Raw genomic sequence first — 25029 nt, forward strand, 5'->3', positions numbered from 1 at the left:
ACACACCTTTCGCCGTCACGGTGAGGTAGCTTCGAGCCCACTCGGGTAGGCCTCGAAACGGGTCCCGACGAGGTGATTTGAGGGTAAAACTTTTCCGCTTAAGGTTAACGGCTAAATTCATCGTTTGCATAGAATGAGAAATCACGCACCATTGCTCGGACCCTTCGGCCACACAATAAATAGCTGGTTTTTTTTCTCTGCCCCACCACCATCGGCTCGGACGCTCAGGCTCAAACAATATTACACAGAACAAATACAAACATCCCCACGGCATACTTCACGGCGGGTTGGAAAAAAGCTGTTAGTGTTGGAATGGAGTCCGGTGCGCGCCGGTGGGATTGTGAACGATGGAAGGGAGGTAAGAATTGACGTGGGCGTCGGCACGGCGAAAAACAATGAAACACAATTTAATTTATGCATCACTAAAAATAATGGGCCACCCTTTCTGCCAAGGGTGGGAAATGGGGAAATGGGAAGTTCATGAGGTATGGTGGTTGACGTCGCGGTGAGATTGGAGGGTTTTTACTCGGGGCAGGAAAACAACAAAAAAAAAAGGGCAAAACATTACAAAATAACAACACAAAGTACAAAACGCCCACACAAACACCGTACCGGGAAGAGCAAAAAACCAAACCCCCGAGGAGTAATGGGACGAAAATGAGCGGAAATGACATTCAAACTTACGCTGGAAGCTCCCCGACTGCCGCTCCGCTGTTTGTTTGGTAGCAGAATTTTGGGTTGTTGGGTTTGATTTGAATGGTGGTTCGTTTTTTTCCGCGGTTGGTAACATTTCGAAAACGATGAGAACGCCATGATGGTTGATGTGAAAGATTTTCAAAAAAAAAAACAAAAAAAAAAACAGCAACGAGAACGAGAAAAAGAGAAAATGAGTGAAATGGTACGATCCCGGTGGATTAGATGTGGGACCAGGTGTCACGTTTTTTGTTTTGTTTTGGGTAAAGTCAACGGCATCTAATGGCTTTCAAACTAGCTACCTTGAGCTCATCCTTCGCTGACATTTTTTAATTTACATTTAATGTTCACTTTGCCTTTGCGGACCGACGAGAAGACGGTTGACGGAGAAGGCAAATATTTTCATCATTAAAAGCAGAACGGTTTCGTCCTGCTCGCGTCATTTACACGATCCTTATCGTTTAATGATTTCCTTAAGGCCATAAACGCTATGTCTTGGTTTGTTTTATTCTATGCACACAGTAAATAACTGGGAATTGTGAAATTTTTATACATTTTTGAGAACTTTCGAGATAATAATATCCGTTTTCAAATTAAACTGTATTAAAGTTGGTTTTAAAAAAATGAATTATTGTAGAAAATATTGTGTGAAGGCTTTTTTATATTTTACATAAGTTTAATAATAGAGAAACAGATCAACTGACAAAGTTAAGTTACGCCAGCTAATTATCATGTTCTACAATACTTTTATTTTACTTTATTTATTTAGAGCAAATACACGAGAACATTATAAGTTCCATCATACGCTTCGAGTTCGATCGGGAAATGGATAAAAAAGGATTAAACCACAAAATGACAACGATGACATATTGAACCTGCTTATATATGGTCACACCTTTCATGCTGAGCTGGTGTTGGAAGTTTCAACGTTCTGCTTTGTAGTGCATAATTAAAATCGATCGTCGACATAGTTGTTTTAACACGACGTACATCGCGACTAGCGAAACTTGCGCGGGGCAAAGGGAAAAAGGAGGGACTTGTATTACTCACTCAGGTGGCGTTCCACGCAATGTGAACGACGTAAACGACACGTCGACGCGCTGCCCAGGACCTGCTAAGAAGATGTAGAGACACTGTCGCGAGTGATTGCTCGGGTTGGTGAGCATGGGGGCGCTGAACGTTCCGTTGGAGGGCCCGCCAGCCCGGGACACGAACGTCTGGTCACACTCTGTCGGCGACGAAAAATACGGGACGGAGAGAAAGAGAGAAAGAGAGAGAGAGAAGGAGAAAAAAGAAAATAGAAAAATAGACAGGAAAAACATACGAGACACTTTACTTTGGACGCCTTTCTCGGTGCGAAAGTGAGGCTCGCCGGAAACCCAAAGTGCCACGATTGATATACGTATGTGGCCTGTACGGCAAACAACAACGCGCTGGAACGCAAAAGAAAATCAAACAACAGCGACAACAACAACGAAAAAGAAAAATGAAACCCAACAACAGATAGCAAATCCATCAGAGCCCATCGATTACGAGTAACTGCATTAACCGGGGGCTTTTAAAAGCCCCCACACTTACTGCGAGTGGCCACCCGCCAGAGTGTTTTTGACTGAGGGTGGTCTTTTTTATGAGCCCCAAAATGTACTGAACTCCTAGATGCACACTACTACCGCGTGGGGAATGAATGAAAGCACGATACATTTACTACTTTAAGGCGAACGCATGGCGTGCCGGAGGCTGCATTTGTGCACTTTTGCGCCGAGCCGGAACTGAACGGGAAGTGTATGGAAAATGGTTTGACGGGAACGAGTCGCTTGTCGCCCTTGTTCGTCGCCTCCCAGCATCCCAAATATCGCCACCTTTCCTTTCTCACCGATCCCACCCGTCCCGTTGGTTTTATCGAGCGCATGTGACGTGCAATTGAACTTGATGTGAGGTGATTGAAAACGTGCTAATAAGCGATTTCCCGTAGCGTGCACTGCACGGGAGAAAACGTGTTATGAAAGCTCTTGCACATGTGGCGATAGGAACAGCTCACCCTCTTCTCCTCCGGCTGGATCGAATCGCAAAAGGTGTTTCTTCTCTTCAGTTGGACACTCTTGGTGGGAAGCTTTGAAACCCCACCCAAACAACACATGGCCCATACAAGGCTGCCCACTGCGTGTGGCAAAGCGCTCTAACGTGACTAGCCTACACGACAACAACACTACGGCATACGACAAACGATATGGTTATGAAGTACTACTGGAAAAACAAACCAAACTAACGCGACAAATATGGCACACATAAAGGGTGTAATTTGGAGGGTCCAAGTTTAGGGATTTTATTGATGGTTTCAAAGAACTAAAAGCAATATTACAGAATACAATTACGCAGCTCTGAATCGGATGAATGTATAAAAAATATTAAAAAAAATATGACTTGTGATACTTAGGTTTCAGACACTGAAAATATATTTAATTGAGAGGAAAACAAGAGCATCAAAGATGCGCATAAGAAATGTCTTGCGAAAAACAATCTAGCAACGGTATCTGTGTGTGTCTGTGTGGGTGTTTTGTGGGGAGAGTGATCAAATAAGAAACATTTTCCAGCAGTTATATTATGCTGATTTGTTGTCCATCGCGTTTTTCAATCTTCGCACACACAGACAAACACACATGAATGTACAAAATAATTGCAACATTGAATAGTGGAGTGAGCAAAAAGGGCAAACGGCGAAAGGGCTGACGCACGTGTGAACAACAACCGTGTTTAGAGGAACAAAACAAGGGGCAAACGAAAAGCTAGCTCCAGCTTGCTGAAGAACAAAACAACACACTTGGTAAGAACGAATAACAACAACAACAAGAACGACAACAACGTGGGAAGAAGAAACAGATAGAGTTAGAAAGAGCAATAGAGCAACATTGTGACGAGATAGTGAGAGAGAAGGTGGCAAGAAGGTGAGTGAGGACGAAAACCAATCAAACAAAACCCGAAAACGAAGAACGCAAGAAGGAAAAACAGAAACGCAAGAGTGAGTATAGTGAAACAAACATACTTGGCGCCTTCGTGGGCCGCGACAGAGGCTCCAAATACTGCACCATCGAGATGCGCGACCGCGATGCGTCCGTGTACGCGCTTGCCGCGACCCGCCTCGTGTCCTCTACGGCACCGTCGGATGCCACTGGTGGTGGTGGGGGTGGTTAGAGGGGTGCGTTTGGGGTGAGGGAGGGAATCACAGGTGACAGGGTGGAAGGCGGTGGAAGAAGAGTGGAATGAAGAGCTTCGTTTTAGTGACACATGTGTGAGGAATCGTTGTGTAAGTGAGTGCGTTATTCTTCGTGGAAAATTCGTGAATCGTGCGGAAATTTAGTGTGCAGAAGAGGTGGAGAAAACGGGAAAACCGAAGGTGAACAATGAACCGAAGAAAAAGGAAAGAAAAGGAAGTCCTAAGAAGACGAGCTAACGCTAAGAATGATAAAATCCTTCTAGGTGATTTTCGATTTACAACCCCGACGAACGGAGGAAGATTTATCTGCTTGCTTGATTTATGCTCGCAACAATTTTGACCACGCCGTGTCCGTTGGGGAAAACCACGGCGTTTACACCTCCCGCGGGACGAGGAATGTCATCGCGAACGCTTCCACGTGCCGGCGGTCCGGCAGGGCCTGGCCGAGGCACTCCAGCAGCAGCGGCTCGGCGAGCACGCTCTGGCGGTAGTCTTCGAACGAGATCGCCCCGTCCCGGTCCAGATCGAGCCGGGTCGTGACGATGTCCACCAGGTCCTTGACGGCCTCCTCGACGCCCTCCTCCTGCCGCACGCAGTCCCGCAGCAGCACCATCAGCTGGTCCCGCCGGATCAGCCCGTCCCGCTGGGTGTCGTAAACGGCGTAGCAATGGCGGACGCGCTCCTCCAGCGATCCGCGCACGAACAGCGCCACCAGGCGGGCCCAGGTCTCCGGCGTGACGTGAGCGCTGGTGCCCCCGTCGAGGGCGGCGTGGATGCGGCGCACAGCCACCGTGTCGGTGATGCCGAACGCCGTGTCGAGCACGGTGGTGAGCTGCTGGCGCGAGACCAGTCCGCCCGCTCCGTCCGGGTCGGCTTTCAGGAGCTTGTAGTAGAGCAGCAGCACTAGCTCGAGCTCGCGGTGAGTGAAGCGCGCCAGGGATCCACCGGACCGAGCCAACCGCTTCACCAGTCCACCCACCTTGCTAAGGAACCGGGCCTCTTCCGCGCTGTCCAGCGTTGCGTCGAGGTTCATCGTTAGACACGCTCGGGCTTCGCTTTCGTCAAGTGGTTTTTCAATCTCGTCACAGCCTGCTGCGTTATTTACGTGCTGTAAGCAGCACAAGCAAATTGAGCGGCCTACTCAGCAAGAAAAAATCATGGAGCTCGCTCACATTACTATTACATCAACATCAACGAGCGGTTTTATTTAATACGGAAAACGTATTGGAGACAAGTAATACAAAACTCTTTTCAGCAATGACAACACTTGAATATCCTATCCATGCTCTCTGTACAGATGAAAACAGATTATAAGCGTGTTGTCCTTTTACGCAAACTGTTACAATATGTTTTTGTTTGGTTAATATATTGTTCTGGTGAAATCCGAATTTCATGATCTGTCTCGAAATATTTAGTCAAACTACATAGTTTTTTCGAGACTTAGTAATAAATCTACATGCGTTCCATTAATTTGAACTCTATAAATAGTGTTTAAAAACTCATAAAACCACCTCTAAGGTTCTCTATTGGGGGTGAAAACTAATAAGCATACTCATTTATCATTTCCAGCATCTCACACTTTTGATAAACGTGGTAAACTCCCCAGTTTTTCCTCGCATTGCTTTAAAGACCGCTGAAAGCCGCGGAAAAGTTGAACTTTGTTGGCCGTCGTAAAAAGTGTTTTCAACAAAACTGTCTCAGGTGCTGGAAGGAAATGCTTGCAGGAGCAATTATGCCTGTGTTCAAAGAAGAACGACGCTCGCCCTAGGTCGTGATGAAACTTTTCCGAGATGAAAAGGAATGAAAATCGGCACAACCTTCACACAGGTTTTCGTGCCGACGAGTGGTTTCGTTGATTGAGAGAGAGAGAGAGCGAGAAAAAGGGACTTAAATTGTGTGTGCTTTTTTATGGTGCAATTGATATTAATTTCGCTACCGACGAGTGGCCTCCCAACGGTGGTGACGTTTTCCCTACGAATACTGGAAACTTTTCCCACCATATCGACAGGCGGGCGCGTCGAAGGGCGGGTAGCCATTTTCAGCGAACTTCATCGGGGGCACCTGCTGCTTTTTGGAAAATTGAATTAACCTCACGTAATATCGTTCGGGCTAGGGAAATTTTGGAGTGCCTCTGTCTAGGTGTGTGTGTGTGTTTTTTTACTTCTCTAACATCCTTGGGCCGGTGGAAACCGGAACCGTCCGTTGTGGGTTTTCATTCGGGAGGGTATTTTTCGTGCCACCCCTACTCAATGACCTCTTGACCGTCGGGACGAGTCCATTGCATTTCCATAATTACGATACCGTTTTCCCAATTTTCATCAAATCATCCCCCCATCCTACTGGATGGAAAAATGGGAAGCGGGTAATTCAATTCCAAATTCTACCGAAGCCTTGTCACTTTTAGCTCGGGCCAACGCAAGCGGGAATGGTTGAAAATAAGTTTCGGGGATTTTCCACCAAGCACACGGACAGTAGCCATTTTAATATTCAACCAGCTATCCAGGACCCACTGGCCAGCTGCGCTTGCATGTGTGAGTATGTTTTTTCTCCGAACAGCACGAATGGAAAAGGCATCGGTAATAGACTTCTAATTGGAAATCCATAACGCCACCAAAGCTAGGGTTTTCCCCAGTCCGGGGGCGGGAAAATCCCTTCCCTAAAGTCGAGTGGCGAAAATGCAAATGATGTCCCAACTTTTCTGAACCTTATTCGCCCGCTGCCTTGTATTTCCGCGTGAGGTGGATTCCCGGTGATGGATGAAGGTTAATCATTTAAGCTGCTCCCCGTTTCCGGTGGTTTTCCATCGCACTTCCGCGGGAACGGAACGAAGGGTGTTTTGTGTTTTGTTTGTTCGAAAGGATGAAATGCTCGCACACCCAACACAAACAACGGGCCACCCTCTGCCGCCGAGGGTGGAAAACTCCCTGGGAAAGTACGGAAGGCCATAATAATGAAACCATAATGCGTCCTCTCGCGCCGAACCAGTGGCTTCGCCCGTAAATCACTTAATCCACACGTAATCCCGAATGTTCGCCAGCGATTGCCGGGATATTTATCATAATTCACACACTCCGGTGCCCAAAAACACGAAACAAAAAAAACCCGCACCAGCACACAAAGCATTCACACGATGGCATCGGATTGCATCGGGAACAGGAGGAGGAGAAGGAGGAAAAGTCTCTTCAGTAGGGCCCAAAAACCCTGCCAACAGAGCCAACGATGGAGCTAATGAATGGGGGAGGAGGTGGAGCTGAGCTTTGGGGTGTTTTTTGTTTTCATTTAGGTTCGCCTTCAGATGAAGTGAATCCGTTAAGCGTATGCAGCGACCCGATTTCGTGGGAAAATGGGAAAGGACGGGGGAGTTGTGGGATGGGGGATGGGGGATGGGGTCATAATCTTCGTTTGTTTTTTGCTCGTGCTGGCTTTTGGCTTGCGTCCAGAAAATTAGGCCACAACAGCAGAGTGTTTCCCTTTTTCCCGGGTACGCCTGAAAATGATGGGAGCGAATTTAATTATCATCCATTGGAAAGACGACAAAAAAAAGCCGGCGCTTTCCCGGCTGCTGCTGTAAGTCATAGTCCCGGCAGCTAATAGCTAGAGGAAACTGTGCTTCACACACAACCACCCACCCTACACACACGTACAGCTCCCCATCGATGGAGAGTAAAACTCCCACCTGGTCGTTCGTGGAAAGCGTTTATGCGCGTCGAAATAAAAGGTGCTTTCCCAGCGGGCAGTTGGTGGGAAAAGTTTTCCACGCACGAACTTCGCCCCATCCGGGCCCCATTTGTTTTTACTATCGCTCACTTTCCGCAGTCACAGTGCGCCGGAACAATTTATGATGGAACTTAAATTGCCCTTTCCGGCGAGCGCCAGCCAGGAAGTGTTCGCCTTCTGGCCCTGATTGTCGGTACTCTTCAAACCGCCCCACGCCTCCACGCGCCTCCCGTCCATCGCGGCCCATCGAGCATGTATGTTTTCCGCCGGGATGAGTGTGTGCGGGATGATTATTCAGTGACAATCAAACTCCTCCACTCCGCCACCGTTGTGAAAGCCCTCTGGCGAAAGTTTCATGGGTGGAAAATTTTGTGTCGGAATCGGGATGTTATTTATATTCAAATTAGATAACACACTCACACGTACCCTGCCAGTGTGTGTGTGTGTGTGTGCGTGTTTGTGTGGAGGTGTTTGGTTTTTCTTTCTTTGGAACCTCCACTCTAACACGAGAGAATCTCGTACGCCGTAAGGGGAAAGCGATGGCTAGGGTGTGAGACATTTTTCTTGCCCGCTTCTTTGTTGCACGCCCCGGAGCTTCCGCAGACATGTCAACAAGGTGACGGTTGAATGTGTGATCGAGGGTGGATCTCCCGGCAGATGTTGCACACCCGTGATTGGTGGTGCGATATTTCACAACTGTCTCGGCAAAAGCAAAAGACGTGTAGGACGAGCCAAACGCGAGCAAATTGTTATTCCCATTTCGGGGTTTCTTTTCCGCGCTTCATCCTTGGGGCGAGATGCTTTCGGTACCGGAACGAACCCGGCAAAAGAAAGTAGCTACCGAAGAAAAAACAAACACCCATTGAAATCCAATCCCAAGCAGACGCTCTAAATATTCCTTTCTCTTTCTATCTTGCTTGGCATGTTGAGGGAATATTCGAAATGAAAAATGATACCCAGCTACCGACGAAACGCAAAAAAAGGCGCCACTACCCGAGTTAATTGGGGGTTTGCTTCAAACGGCCTCCCACTCGAAGATGCAATTAAAATCGCATTTGAAACTATTTTAATTACCACCCACTGGGAGACCCAGCGAGCTGTCGAGCTGTTGTAATTGGTGGTCGAAAACTCGTGCGAATGTTACTGTGTTTTGACTACGGATCACGACGTTACGTTAGGAATTTTCCATGAACTCTTACAGTGCAACCGATCGGAAAAGTGGTCAGAATATGCAGCACAAATCGTCCCACGCCGATCGGAACGGTTTTATCGAGTGCTAAATGTCCGTTACCCCCCCCCTCCCAAAGCCAAGCGCATTCCACTTGGTGAGTTTTCCCGAAAGTGAACAATTTCAAAAACGCCCGCCCGCCAGCAAAACTAGCGCTCGACTTTTTTGACGGCAAGTTTCGTGGTGGTGGTGGTGGTGACCTCGGGGAAAGTATAATAATTTTACGATACCGATGCTCGGAGCGCCGGGGTTTATTAATAATCTTAAACCGACCGACCTGGCTGGCGTTGGCATCTGGCATGCAGAAGTAATTAAAACCGGAAGATTTCCCCCCACCCCGTTCACAAGAACATGCTTGTAACGAAAGAAAGTTTGTAGAAAAATTAGGAAAATCTTGCTGATGTTACGAACGAATTACAGTGACTTTTGCGAATTGCGTCGATACCGATGGAGGCGAATGGAGCCAATTAAAGTTCTACCAACAACTCTCGACTAATATCCTAGCTTGTCTAACACATGCAAATTAGTTGAAAACAACTTTCCCCATGGGGAGCATGGAGATGGTTGCGAATCGTTTAAATAATTTAAATTCAATCAACATTGCTCCCCCGTTCGGGGATTGAACGACACATCGTTCGAAAAGTGGGTCAAATTAGGCATCCCAAACTCTCCCCGGGCCGAGCTTCATTATTTACTTTCGCCTCCACGGAGTCATCACTGACCGACTCCCAAAGTGTGATACAAACGAACCGAGGTCTGGTGAATAATTAATGCTAATCAATCGAAAACTGACAATGTCACGAGTCAAGCTTGCGGGGCTTTTCGAGACCAGCTTCTCGGAGACTCGCTGGAAAAACGCCATGAAAGGTCATGCGTGATGTGGGTCACTTCACCTCTAGCAGGTGAAAATTAAAGTTCCCTCAAGTCACCATTTGCACACGCATTCTTCCTTCTTCCCCGCCTGCTAATCGAGCATCGAAAGATTGGTTGGTCACGTGGAAAATTGAACCGGAACGGCCCACGAACCACAGTTGATTGAAATGATGGTAATTTTTTCACACCATTATGACAGGTGTTTATTCACCATGATGGATGTATTGCATTTCGCGCCGATAGAGCACAGATTGTGGGACAAAATAAATACCACAAGCAAGTAGGGGGACACATTTCGGTGATGGATGGCATGGTTTTGGTTTGCAAAGTCACAGCCCGGTGAGCAAATGGCATTAATTTTATAGAAATAAAACACCGACGACTGTTTAAAGCCACAGTGTACCTGTGCCACGAAGGGTGGAAGCGGAAAAAAACCCACCAAATATTTTTGCTTCCTGCTGTAGGGAAAACAGAACATTGTGCACCCCAACCATGTACCACATTCATCATGGAAAACGTGATTTGTGGATGTAAATGTTTCACGGAAATAACAAAACTAGGACCGAAAAAGTATGCTGCAGAAAGAAACAAGTCAACGAATTGTTTTACACTTCATTCGTGAAAAGCCCGTCCTGTCAGGTCCTGCCGGGTGAAGCAACGGTCGGTCGACCTTTGCCAGCGGGAAAAAAACCCGCCAGGGACGCGCTGCCTGTGCGCGAAAAGCGGTTGCCTTCGGGGTCCGTTTTTGGACCCGCGTGTACCCGAAAAACCGACCGGAAGTATGCTGGGGAGAGTTTCAGCCCACGGAATAAAAATGTACGCACGCATTCCACATGCAAGCTGTTTGTTATGTTGTGGAAACGAACAACAAATAAAACATCATCCAGCCAGCACCCGCTGGCAGTAAAATATTTCAATAAACAAATTTCCCGTACCCTAAAACGACCCTAGCAAGTGTTTTATTTTATTCTGTTTTTGTTTCTATTCACGGAGTTTGCGAGAGAAATACAGGCATACTGTACTTAGAAGTTGCCTTGGCACTGCACGAAACAATTGCCGGTTTGGGGGGGAGAGCGCTCCGCGGTCCTGTAGTGAGTAAAAAAAGCACAAAAACCCGAGAGTAGATGTTGAAAACCAAACCAACATCAAAACAACGTCCCATGGAGCGGTGCGCACAGCCGGTGGAAGCGGAAGATTTATTTGTGGCAAAAGGTCGGCAATAATGGCGAATCCTTCACGGAACACGTCCACATGAACATGTTCACACACAACGTTGATATGCGGTTGTAAAAGCGTATGTGTTTCAAACATACACGTGAATAGCATTTGTTTGTGGATGCTAATATGCTTTACGAGATTCCCACATTTTCACTTTCTTTTTCTAAAGCTATGGAAGCTTTTCTAAAGTACGGAAACATGTTTTTCGATGTACCACTGTCTGTGTGCCGTATTTTAGATGACGTCCCTTACTTGAAATGTCGAAAGAAAGAAAAATGAAACATGAAACCGACCATTCAATCAAATCAAAATACAAAACTAAAAACCATTGCGACAAGACAAGACAAAACGCTGATAAAATGGAACGATGCGAGCAGTTCATCCAAATGCGGAGTGATGCGTAGAGTTTCTAATACACTACTCGTTCGTGTACTGCAAAACACGACGTCCGGGGTATGTGTGTTTGGTTGGGTTTTCCACGGTTTTTCTTCCGACCCGCGACTTACCTGAAATGACAGAAAAGAAAGTGAGAAAGTAAAGCCATTAATAAAATTGCGACCTCCAAAGTCGGATCCGCGCCCCGCAAGGGCACAATCGGAAACAATCGACGAACGCGATGGAACCTCGTTGATCGGTCGATGGAAAATGAAATGAAAAATACCACGGCGGTGAATTGGCGATAATAAATTACTGTACCGCATCCACTTCCTTTTTTTGTGTGTTGATTCATTTAATCTCGCTTCGGCGATAAAGCAGCTTCCGCCACGCTTCGGGTACGCTTTTGGTGAGCGAAAAAGAAAACAAAAATTATACGTCTATGACCCGCAGTTCCCCCTCTCCTCTTGCGGGCCGTTGTAGACACGTTTCCGTTCGATTGATTGTTGTTTGGGAGAAAGTTAATCTTGATTCGATTAAAAATTTCTAATCCTCGTTCGTTGGAAGCAAGGAACGCCCAACCGTTTTTCCAGACACGCACACATCTTCTCCTCCCGTTTCTCCGTTGATTCGTGTCCCCTTTTGCCTCTACCTTCTTCACTTAGGATCCTACATTTCCACCCTTGCGTCATCGGTTTATTTTACCTTCTTTTATGTTTATGCTTTATCCGGTGGACCTTAGGAGAAAAGAAAGATCACTCGGACGTGAGGATAGATGTTTTGAAAGGGCAAAAAATAAACTACCCAGAAGGAGAAACACCTACGAAACGATGGTTGCTACGCTTAAATCCATGCCTCACGATGCGTTCCCCTGTGGGAGATGGAGTGCGAAAAACTTCGAAGGCGTTGTCAAGGATACGGGGGAAAACGATTAGGTAAGGGAAGGACGCACAAGAAACGATCGAAAAGTGCACCTTCAATCCGGCTGAAACGTGCTTCCGGAGAGTCAGAGCGGGAAAGCTGGGGGGTCAATCTTTTCCGTAAAAGGTCCTCGAAGATTCACTAACAAACCCCCTCTGCCCCGTTCACCACCCTTAACCGAAGGCGGAGGTTCTTGGGAGACCCAAGCAAATGGCATCGATTGTGATTAGAAACCGTTGACGTGGGTTACGGCGTCCTTCGAGGGTGTCTGTCCGAGCAGCGCCGGATACGGGACGGTTGAGTTATTGTAGGTCGAGCTGTAGGTCCATTTGCTGGTTGCTTTTCAGTGTGTGTGAGTGTGTTTGTCCGGGAATTGAATTGAATGAGAAAATAAAAAACGGCTTCCCCCCTGAAGTCGCACCAGAAACGGAAAACTGGTATGAAAATTTAACCATCCCAGTCAAGATGGCAGCTTGGATTCGGAAATGGTACGAACTGGCCGAACCCGTTGGCCCTATCATCTGCGCTAGCTGACGGCCGCCACTCAGGCAGTCGATTTACACCCCCCTCTTCTTCCCCCGTTCCCCTTCTTCTTAGGATTGAAAGGGCATCAGCTGAACTGTCACTGAGGCCGTGGCCGACACGATGATGCACATCTCTTCTGCACACTGTATCGATTTATCTCCCGGCGGATGCTTCCGAAGCAACATCACGATAAGGTCTTCCTCCATACTCGAAGCACACGCACACAAAGTCCATTTCGAAAGCGATTGGCGTCGGATGATGGGTTTTCCATCGACGTTGGGGTGTCAGTCGGAAAGCTATCCTTGTTCGATGGTACAGAACCAGTGTAAGGTGAGTAGAGTTCGGCGCCGTTTTTCCCCCCTTACTGGCGCTTGCGTTTGTCAAACATTTTGCTTCTTTCGAAGCCCTTTTTTTGCATGCAACGTACATCCGATATGACACCGTCAAGGCATACTGCGTCTGAAAAGTCACTTCACGTGCACTTTCCCTCAGGTTGCTAGGACCGAATGCTGCACGAAGTGACTTAATTTCAATCGGCACGATCGTCTGAATTTTTGTGACCCATTTCCCATTGGCACGAGCATCGGTCGATGCGTGCGTTCGGGGAAACCTGATGAATGGCGCTGATTGAATGTTGATTGAATGCATCGGATCGGTTTGCAAGGACGTGCAACGTTTGTTTTTGTGACTTCAACCGAAACTGTTCAAGTACAGGTGCACTTGTCAATGGGTTTTTTTGAAGGGCTCCCATCAATGGAGGTTTATGTTTGCCAGCTTTCGCCTCGTTCGATAGGCAACCGGTGGCAGATTAATGCCACCATGTGTGCTTAGGACGAGCTTTATTAAATCCTAGCTCAAGCAGTGTTGCCAATGGGATTTTAAAAATATCTTTTTTCGAAGTACTAGTTCAATTTTGTAACTAGACTTTCAGAAAACTTCAAACGGACATGTGTTACGTTGGAAAGTAATGGTCTAGTGTCACGCCGGTCATTGGACGAAGGATCACATTTTCAACTACGAATGCAACTCAATTTTCCCCCCAGAAAGGAAAGGAAATTAAACTATCATTCAAAATACAACCACATCTGCACACCCTGACCCATCCGGGGGAGTTTGTCGTGACAGAAAAATACTCTGGCCAAAGGGACCATGGGTAACGTGGAAAGGAAATGAAAGCCATACTTGCACCGAACCAGTTGTCAACTCGGTGTAAAACGGTAATGATACATCCATCCAACCGTTGGACCGTGTTGGCATTCACCGCACCGGAACGTAAGCTGCTCGGAATTCGTCGCTGTAACTGACCTCTTAAAATGGCAACGAAAAATCAAGCAAATGGAAATGGAACGTGACGTGCTATAGTCAATCGACGATGACGTTCACGATCGTGATGCAAACATGTGTGGGATAAATATTTGTTATTCGTCAAACATTGCTTTATGATAAAACAGCTTAAAGGAAAAACAAACTTTTCCTGTCGAAAAGACATACCATACTGTTTATTTATCAGTTGTTTATGATTTCAGATTTTCTCAATCAGACAACGGCTTGTGCAAACAACACGCACAGCAACAATTGTATCCGTCACTACAAAAGTAGTTTATTTTTGCAACAATTCATCGTTTTCGATTAGCCGTAATCCGCTTTAAAGACGTTTCCAATCGGGGCGCTCATCATCATCTCAATCACTTTAAAACCACTGCCTTTATCCATCCCATTCGTTCGTTTCAACGTCACATTGGATTCCTCAAGCGAACATCCTTCGCTTCACCGAGCAGCAGTAATAATAGCACGGAATGGAAAAACGAAGCGATTCCATTTTCCAATAGACACATCATCAGCACACGCGCACTGCGCGCTGTTGCGAGGGAAAAGTGTCCGCCAGTTTGCTCACAACGATACGCTCCATTCCTGTTTGCTTCCTCTAACTCCGGGGCAGCTGAGCGTAACGATCATGAATAATTTTTCGATAAATTTCGCACAACTATCGTTGCCGGTGACGGGTTTGTGTTGCCTGGCGTCGATGTTGCGAATGTTCTGAAGTACTTCTTGCACGCACATGGTACGTTGACAATTTAAATGGTGATTTCGATTCGTAGGCCAGCGGAATGAAACACCATGCGCCTCCATCGAGACGAGCAAAATTGGGTGAAATTTAAGAAAAAATGCCTTTTAACTAGGTTTTTTTTAAGCAAAGAAAAGTCTAAACCATTTTTTTGTAAAATAAATATTAGCAATTTAAGTATGCTGTAAACAACAGTTGGATCTGACTTCATCGACCCAGACCGGAGTCGTTTAATAGCAAAGTAATAAAGCGGAAAAAATCTTGCACGAGCGAAAAGTGGTCCCTAAACTCCGGCCACTCTCCGCTCGTTAAAGCGAACCAACAGTCCTTCCCGTTTCTCCTCTTCCACATCGGTGGAACCAAAGAGACAAAGTTTAAAATTAGATTTTCTCTTCCATCGGCAAACCGTTGGTGCGGTCCGGTTTCATTCCGGCCAGACACGCCACATCATCATGACCATCGTCAGCATCACCATCATCATCGTCATCATCATCGCCCTTCTCTCAGTCACATCGAACGAAGCGGCCTCTTCCGCACGTCAGGGTTGCAATAAATGATTCACGGTCCCGAGCCGCTGCTAGGGAAAGGAAGATCAGGGTGGCAGGGTGAGGGATGGCTAATGGAGCCATAGGAACCGTGCTGGAAAGGGCTCAGCCTTTTGGTGAGTGGGTTTGCAATAAGTATCCACTTACTCGATCCTTACGTCCAGTTTTATTAGACTTATTTTTTCTCCCTTGAAGTGGTAGGCCTTCCGAATGTTTGCCATTTTATTTCTTTTTCTTCTTTCCTTCAAATCTCCAACGCGGAAGTTTAGTGGGTTTATTAAAAAAAAACAAAAGCAATAGGGTTCCACAAAATAAATTAAGGTTCGTTGGAGGGATATGGTGCGCATAAACACACACTTTACCTCTAACAGTATATCGCTTCACTTCGAACATAATTATGGAAAGCTTACGCAAACACCAGGCGCCTCCACCATGAGGGCATTTTTAAATACTTCTCCCAACAAACCACGCTATCTTTCATCAGCCAGTATCTGCGCGAAATACGCGCTCGACAAATATACTGGCCAGTTGTTTGTTGGCGGTATTTGTCTTCAAAAGTAGCGTGAAGCGTTCCGCCATTCTAATAAACGAAAGTCATCAGCCGTCCACTAATCTGGGGCTTTGCGTCAAACACCGAGATCGACGAATCCCGGCGGACTTTCTTGTTGGCGATTAACGTCAAACAAACGTAATATTATACCCTACCCGCATCCAAAGCCACTCGACGAACATACAACGCTGGCTGCCCCGTTGTTCTTGCGTTTGCACACTCTATCTATCTCTCTTGCTCTCCCTCCCTTTCAGCGATTCCCACCCTATCTCTACTGCGTGCTATCTCTTCCATCGCAAGCACATCGAGCAACGACGGCACGATGATAAACTCGAAGGAAGTCGGTCTTATCGGTGTACCGGAAGCCCGGAAAACGGCCCCCCACACTCCCAAACATGCCATCAAAACCGGCACACTCACTCACGCGCCCACGAAACACGATGGGATGCGTTTATTTGTCTTTACTTGTTTCCCTCCTTGCCGGCATTCGCCAGCCCAGGGCCGATTATCGCGTAGGAACCACACCCAACTGCTAAACACCATTAAATCCACCCGCGGTAGAACAAAACGAAGCTGCTCCCTCCTCCCTTCTCTTCCTGTGGCATCAGTGAGCTCTCCAGGGGACTTTGGTTTTAAATATAGCTCCAATCGGAGCTATTTGGCGAAAGCATTAAAAGCTCAGCCCACGGTATTAGCCTAGTTCCGGGAAAGATTGCGAGCGCGTATGAATGCACGCCCACGCTTGCTTCTCGTTTGGTGCCGGTCCGCTGTCCCAACCCGGGCCAAACTGGTTCCCTTTTTTTCCTTCCCTTCGGCTTCCACGCCGAGATGGAGACGCCTGGTGGTTGACGGCTTTTTTGGGCTCAAAGTACTTATTAAATGCTTGGAGTCTTTGCACATCGTTGCGCCGCTGGGCAGCTCCCAGTTTTCGGTCGCTACCATCAGAAAGCACATGCTGTGCCGAATGGGGGATGGGACGGACAGCGGGTGGAGAGAATATGTCTTCTTTCTGGAAGCGACACACTGTACAGAGAAAACTTTGGCATGTTTCTGGTGGTAAGTCCCCTGCTTTTTCATGCCAAATTCTTTGAGAAACGAAAACGATAATCCTATGCGTTGTAGCTGGGCGTAGTTGAATGTAGAAACAATTGAAGCTGTTTGCATTAGGCACTGAAATTGCACTTTGCCGAAAAAGGTATGAATGACTATAGCAATCCAAATGAAAAACTTTATTTTAAAGAAACCATAGGCAAAGGATTTATTCTCGGTCAATAGTGGAGCAACATGTGACCGAAACAGTGCCACAAATGAACATGAAACTATTTTGAACAATTTGTTGCTGTTTCGGGTGAAGATCCAACCCTTCAAATTAAACAACAATTGGTTTCAACAACATCAAAATCCCGTGTTTCAACGCTATCTTGTTGGTATTCACATGCACTGGACACAGTTTTGGGGTTCTGTGATAAATAGTTCTTTTTATTATGTGTTTTGCGAATGAACATGAAGGAGAAAACATTGTCTGCAATCAGAATTTACGTGATACACGAAAGAGGTCATTTCATTTCCCTCTTCAAATTGTCGTTTCGGTTCTATCCTTGGTTGACACTGTTTTTAACTGATGAGACCCATTCAAAATAGCTCCCGTTCCGAGAAGCAGGCGTAATGGACCGCAAACTCGCAGATATTTTCCAACATTTATTATGTGCTTGCTTCTTCTGTATTCTGGTGACTTAAGTGTACATTTTCGATTGAAGCCACTTTTTGGTGCCGTCGACTTCTTTTTAAATAATTGTTTAAGATCACCACAGAAAGCGGTTGATGGATTTTCTGTGGTTATCTTTTCATTGCCACCGATTAATCAAATGCACTCCCAGAGAGCAGTAATAGATGGCCATTAAAGGAGAAAGATGGCGATTTACCTCATTTTTGTGTACAGAGATTTAGAATTGCAGAAGTAATACGGTTATTTATATTTCAATCGACATAGTTGATGAAGACGGGTAGTTTTGGTTTAATTTTTAACAAATTTTCTTTCATTTATTTTGTTTTCCTTTTGAATGTTTAGTTTGCATATTTTTAAATTCGAAATGAACAAAATCTCTTTGCAAGAAACATTTTACGGTGGGTGTTTCTCCATGCGATTCATCGGTTACAAGACACATTGTTTGTCTACATGATGGACTTACGCTGCTTGCATTGAAAACGTCCAGCAAGGGTTTCCCACTATCAATCACCATTAGTTCAGTTAACCGCACGTTAACTGACAGCGCCGTCGGACGATGTGCAACACGAAATGCTTCCGTATGATGGATGAAAACGGGACCTTTCATTCGCGACCCATAGAAGGAATTCTCGTATGCAACGTAAAAAAAGACTGCCTCGAAAAGGTAGCCCTACAAACAAATAACCCAGATGACGTCATTTTTGTGGAGTCACGGTATGTCTCGCTATTGTTTTCGTCTATCTTCATCAGTAGGAGAGAAAGGATGATATGGATGACTAAGGGACACATGTTTTGTTTCTTGGACCTGATTTGTCTCTGTTATTTCAAAAAGTGTGACCAGCAGTTTGGGCGATTCGAAACATTATTTTATGGACCCAAAGAGGAATGGAAGATGTTGAAAAGAATCCAGACTCCACGTCTCAAACCATCAAGCTGGAAGGAAATAGTTGCACCAGTAAACCAGACAAGTAGAAGTAGAAAAGTTTCAGAACATCATAAAAAAACGAGCACGGTTTAACGATTACTGTTTAACTTTCTTTTATTATTCTTCATCAATTGCACCAATCAGAACGCATCGAACATTCACTCATTCGGGACTCTCTTGGCTGCGAACGGATTTGTTAAAATGTGATCCTCTGTCCTCCCGCGTTTCGCCACCGATTGGTTTCAACCGTAACACTTGCTTTGTTGTTTGTTTGTTTGTTCTAGTTTTTCCTTGTTCTTTCCAGTGTCGTGTCCGCAACGCGCGCGTGTGTGTGTGTGTGGTTGTTCTTTTCATTTTTCTTTTTTTTTTCTTTGTTTTTGCTTACGGCGCTAGTGCTGGGTTGAGCAAACAGGTAATAGAATAACTTACCACTACTGACACACAGACATGATGGTTCGCATCAACTACATGATCGGGTTGCGGAGTGTTAAGAGTGTTACTGTTCTGTTCGTGTTTGATTTTAACTTATTTGTTCTGCTATACGGTTACCGTTCCGTGCCCGTTGCTTCCCCTTCGGTGTGCCACAATCGAGATACTAAATCCTTGAGACAATGATACATTCAACTGTTATCCATTAAAAACATCCATGTGTAGATACAACTTTTAACTATTTGCCAGCGTTGCTGCTCTTTTCGCTATCGGTTTTCATACATAGTTCGGTAGTCAGTGTAAATATGGTTCAACATGATATAATTCTATGGTTCTCTGCAGTAATGTGTTTGCAATAAAAGTGTCTTGTTTTGTTCACTATTTCCTGTTGTTTTGTTTTGTTTTTTCTTTTAATTTTCGTAACGCGCTCATCTGGTGGGTTTGTCCAATAGTTTATCATTGTATTCTTTTCCTCTCTCCCTCGAAACATCACACCGGTGCGGCCTTTTTGATGACTTTTATAATTTAGTTTCATTTGTTTCGTTTTGCTGCCATTCCTGTGTACCGTTTTTAAACCGCTTTGTAACTTACCTTTGTTGGTTTTAAGTCGTCTGCAATGAGAAAACGACTTTATCCGTCGGAATCGGAATGGATTCGTCTAAAAGTCCAACGTCGCCCAATTGATTAGGAGTGTTTTACTTCACTTTTCCTTTACACTTCGAACGAACACAAAGAAAAAAGGCAGACATGTCAATTGAATTGAAATTTAACAAAGTGGGGCACTATCCAATGATGGGAAAGTAAACGGTTCATTTGTTGGCAAATTGGGCGTCAAATTATGCATTGCCTGGAACATTCCCATACAATTTCCGGGTCCAATCCACTACAATTAGGCTCCCCCAACAAGGTGCCGCTCGCTGTGCCAAGTGTTTCGCGTTCGTTTGCGATTTAATAATGAGCCCCAAAAGCAATCTTCTAATGCTTGCGATGGGTGGGGGACTCGAAGAAAAGGATTGAGCCATCACGAAACGCGGAACAGCATCTGCAAACTCACATCCTCGATTTCGCAAGAACTTCCCATTCAAGGTCGTGCAACGTAAATGACATGTGTGTGTATGTGTATGTGTGTGTGAGTATGGAGCATGGAAGGACTCTCGAGCTGTTGTCTACCACGAGCCCGTGCAGTGTGCATTCGAAGCAACATTAATTACCCCCCTGTCTCGGTACGGGGGAGCTGTATGTAATTTGCATTGGTTGAAGAAGATACGTAACTCATCCCAAACCAAGCCATCGTCTCGGGGCAACCTTGAACACGTCATGAAAATGGGGCCTAGTCAAGAGCACGGACGGGTTGGAGGCACTTTCCAGGCCACAACCGTTTGACAGCTGAAGTGGCTGCAACAAAAGAGCAGTTGCAGTTGCACCTGCCACTCTGGACCGTCCCGCTCCGCCCCTGCCAGAGTAAAACGTCTTGTCAATGGATGAAACGAGGAAAACATATACACACCCATACGGCGTTCACGTACGGATCGTTGGTATTTTCCCTCGATTACACTCTTCGTACGTCCGCGATAAGCGCCCGGCCTGGAAACATGGCCCGAGATAATAAGGCGCCGGAAAGGCCTTAAACATACACACACAAACACACGCAGGCACGCGCACGGACCGTATCCGTTGTGGAAACAAACAAGTCGAGTGGAACGGAAAGCCATCCGGAAAGCATAGCGAGCGCAAAGAAGAAAAAAGGATCTGCGCGAATTAAAAATATCACAAAAAAGGCAACAAAACGATGGGCGGAAAAGTGACAAGGAAATCAACTGTTTGGAAAAAAAAATCGCCTACCTGACAAAGGGCCAGGACGGAGAGGCTGGGGTAAAGGACAAAGGACGCGGCAAAAGGATGCTTTATGATCGCTGCACGATTTCGCCGAACAATGGAGCCAGCTTCAAAAGTGCATTCTATTCTTAGGGTGCAGCGTCTGCGAACAGGACGCGAATGAGCAAACCAAGGTCCCGGGAAAACGGATCTAGGGGAGAAAATAAGACGGAAGTGAGGGTTCAAAATGGTATGGCCCAAAATACGGCCATTCTTATAGCGACGTACTTTAACCGAGGGAAACAGGAGGAGAATGTTAGAGAAGGAAGGATGCTCGGGAAGGAAAAAAGCACATTCCGAGTTTCTGAGTTGAACAAATGTGTGTGCAATCGCTGCATCTACAGCACGATGCGTTTCGGGTGGAGGCGTGAAAGTGGTGCCGAAGTGGGGAATTTAGTCACATATATTCACACACACGCGCATCAAACTGGGCCAAACTATTCTCTCTCCCTTTTCTTCTTTCGCAGCCTCGAGCAGCGGATGTGGAACGGCGATGTAACAGAACTGTCGTTAATACGACGCAACGGGCATCCTCTGTCCCGATTCACGTGCTTTCACGTAGAGGAACACGTACACACACATACCTAGAGGCAGGGCCCCTCGATGGTCCTTCAGTGAATGAGAAACTGGGCTCTGTCAGCATCACACGATCCTCCGTAGCCATTTGCAGGAATGCAGAGGACTGCAGAAAAAAGGAGCAATCTTTGCCCCACCTCTTCGTTTGTCGTGGGAGCTGCCACCCTACCGCCCCTTTCCTCCGACACCACTCGATGCATATTTCCTCCCCCAAGGCGACCGTTTCGCGGCAATCGATAATGGGGTTTTAATTTGATCGAAGTTGCAAATGGGCTTGCAACCTGATATGAGAGGACGGAGGAGGGGAGTTCGGATGCTACAGTATTTTTAATCCTTTCCATGCCGTTCCATAAAATGAAATGATGAAAGGGAAAAAAGAACAAATTCAGAACTTGAGGAAATCGGGGAGGAAAAAGGCGATTGTTAAATTCCTCATGAATGGCAAACGGTTCATCTCGGGTTTCAATTAGGGATTTCTTCTTACTGGAATCTTCACTTGTAAGTGTGAATGTTTGTATATGTGTGTTTGTACGTTCCACGATGGGATGGCGACAAGTGAGTTGTAAAAACCTCATCGCTCGTTCCCACTTTTATCCTGGACTTTTCGCGTGAGGGTGAAGTGCACGGAAACAATGCACCAACTTTTCAGATGCAGTGAAAGAATTGTCGAAGAAAAGTGGAAAAGAGGTTCTTAAATTTATCGCCATCCGCGCACCGTCGGGCAGAAGTTTCCCAGAAAATACTTAGCCCAACGTGGTTGAAAAATCCGCCCGGAGTTTGGTAGATTGAAAGCAAAGGATAGTAAATAAATCAAACTTTGGCGTCTTTCAATCCGTGATGTACCAACTCACAATGTACTTTCGGTGGTGAGAGTATTTCGAGCGAACAATTTCGTTCCATAACTCCTTATCTTATTTGTGCAATTTCATAACATCTTCTGTTCACAGATTCTGCACGAATTGAGTCCTGATTTGAAATTTATAATGGCTAGTGCAAACTCGTAGTAGAACTCTCGAGAAAAAAGTAAATTTTCTTCAATTCAATTCCATGGAAAACTTTCCTCCCCATTGGCCGGGGGAAGAATAATTGCTCGCTTTCGGGTCAACGAAGACGAATAGGGCCCGTACAAAACGACCTTCAGGGAAATCTTGTCTTATCAACGGCACCGAAGCGGAACGATGTCACTTTCGAAGCGGAAAGATTCGAAACCGTCCAGCACTGTCACATCGTGCCGTCCCGCTCTCGTTCTCTCACCGAGCACCTTTTTACCCTAATTGACAACCTCACTTTGATCTGATTACACAGTTTCGGGCGCAAGGACACAATCGATTTCCACTCCGGCACCGCCGAGCTGAGGTTTCGCTCGACACAGCCCCGAGCGGATGCACCCGGAAAAATCGCTCCTGACCTGATCGATGGACGCTTCCGCCCGATGTTGTGTAGAGCTGGAGCGGAAAATTGAAACCACAAACCGCCGGGTTTGGGTGCTGGTCGATGGAAAAATTATCCCGTGCCTAGGCGTTACGACCGCGAATTTTGATTGATAATTAATGTGTTTCTGCCTCCTTCAAACCGGCGAAACCGAGCGAAACGACCGAAAGGACACTGAGTGCGATCGGCGAGTTAATTAAAGATGGCCGCCAGTTGCCAGAACTAACGGCTAATGAGCTCGCTACCACCACCATCACCGCTACCAAGTGCCATTAACACGAAATGTCCCTTGCATCATTTCCTCGAAGCAAGCGTAGAAAGCGAGTGTCGGGAAAATCCCACTTGTCATTGGGTGTCAGTCAGTCAATCCATGCCGCACACTTTGTGCGCTGTGAGTAAAATCAATCCAAGGTGGCCACGCCTTTTCGATGGGATGTTCGTTTAGAGTGTTTACTTTCCTGTTCTTTTGTTTGTTAGGGATTATTGTCTCAGTTGATTTGCTTTTTTACTAAAAGATTTTTATTCCACGTTCTTCATCGTGACCTGTCAGTTTTTGCCTCTCTTTTGCCTCTACTTTTCCCCGTTTGTATTAGTTGGTTACTTGCCTCCCTTACATTTCTTGTTTTGTTTTCCTATGCATTTATCTTTCATATTTGTTAGTTCAGCGGGTTGGTTCGTCAATTTCGGAATGGCAATTGTATTCATTTCATTTCTCTTTTTCTCATTTACGTCCGCACGGATGTAGGAATTTTTTTATTTACCTTTTCTGTGATAGGGTTTTCAATTTTGTTTCGTATTGTTTATTCAGCATTCGATGCGTTACGATGGTAAACAAGGCTGTTCTGTTAACTACATTCTGTTGCGCACATTAAACAACGGTAAACTGGCCAACAACAACATGGAAGTAATGGATAACTACTACAGCTAACACTACCACACGGCTACGCACGACTAGTGCCCGGTTTGGTTTTGTTTTTTGTTTTGTTCCTATACTCGTTCCAGTTTTTCTTAACCACTGCTGCCTTTTTTTGCATGTTTGGCACTCACACATAGAGCAGCACGTGTATGCAGAAGAATATGTGGAGCTTGGGGGATGGTTTCCTTTTGGTTGCACTTTTTTCCTCTTTCTCTGGATATTTTACCAACTCTAGTTTGCTTTACCATTGTCCCCTCACTCTACCTACCTTTCCGTTGTGCCTCACGGACGCAGCATCCCCAGTATATCCTAGTTCCCTATCAAAACGACAAACTTTAACAAACACCCTAGCCTACGCCGGACAATATCGGGACGATCCTGCTATTTCACACGATCCTTGAAGAAGGATAATGACAACCGTGTGTTCCTCTGGATCCTCACTGGTTTGTGCCGGTGGGTGGGCCGGTATATAATACTTTGTTTATGTCAGGATGTGTGTCTGCGTGGGTGCTTTTGTGTCTATTTGTTTTCATTTCCACCAACCTTTACCGTTTGCTTTAAATTCGCGTCCAATGCCGCTCGTGTTTATTACAGGTTGGTTTAATTTCTCAATTTTTAGATAAAGAGCGGTAAACATTGCCCTCCATTGTTTATCGATGGTGCTTACATCTTACCGTTTTTGTATGATTAATATTAAGTTTTAATACCTTAGTCCAGCCTACCGTCTTGCTTTTAAACGATATGTGTTCGCGTACAGTCTGCTTCGCACCAGCAGTGTACGTCTTCCGGCCCATGTCCCTATTTTAATACAGCGCTCTTCGCACTCTCGCTGCCAACGAATGCTGCCAGGCTTGATCTTCGAGTTCGTTTGTCCTTCAGTGAGTTGTTTTTTCTGTTTTGATTTTTAGTAATACTAGTTTTCGAATTTTGTTTTCGTTTCACTGCTCATCTGGCAGGGAAATCTGTCCGTTCGCACTTCTCTCGTTTCAATGTTTGGAAGCTACCGGATGGTGGTGTCTACTTAAAATACTAGATTAAACGATGCCCTGTTCACTCATTTCGCTCTCTTTCTATCTCTCTATTTCTCTCTCTCTCTCTCTCTCTCTCTCTCTCTCTCTCTCTCTCTCTCTCTCTCTCACACACACACACACACACACACATTCCGTCGCGTGCATTCGGCTCGAAAGCATCATCGTCCGTTCGCCCAAGCGCACCGAATCGGGGCAACTG

The 25029-nt window shown here is 45.9% G+C and overlaps 1 protein-coding gene across 1 annotated transcript in view; it reads right to left on the reverse strand.

Annotated features, from left to right (window-relative positions):
- Positions 1 to 25029, reverse strand: part of LOC131284037 (uncharacterized) — a 68077-nt gene that overhangs the window by 11548 nt on the left and 31500 nt on the right. Inside the window, exons 3-5 of the mRNA XM_058312891.1 lie at positions 3734 to 3859; positions 1744 to 1921; positions 685 to 711 (exon numbers count right to left, since the gene is read on the reverse strand). Coding sequence (XP_058168874.1) covers positions 685 to 711; positions 1744 to 1921; positions 3734 to 3859 — 331 coding nt within the window. The remainder of the gene's footprint in view (positions 1 to 684; positions 712 to 1743; positions 1922 to 3733; positions 3860 to 25029) is intronic.

The sequence above is a fragment of the Anopheles ziemanni genome, chromosome 3, assembly GCF_943734765.1.
Source record: "Anopheles ziemanni chromosome 3, idAnoZiCoDA_A2_x.2, whole genome shotgun sequence".
Lineage (NCBI taxonomy): Eukaryota > Metazoa > Arthropoda > Insecta > Diptera > Culicidae > Anopheles > Anopheles ziemanni.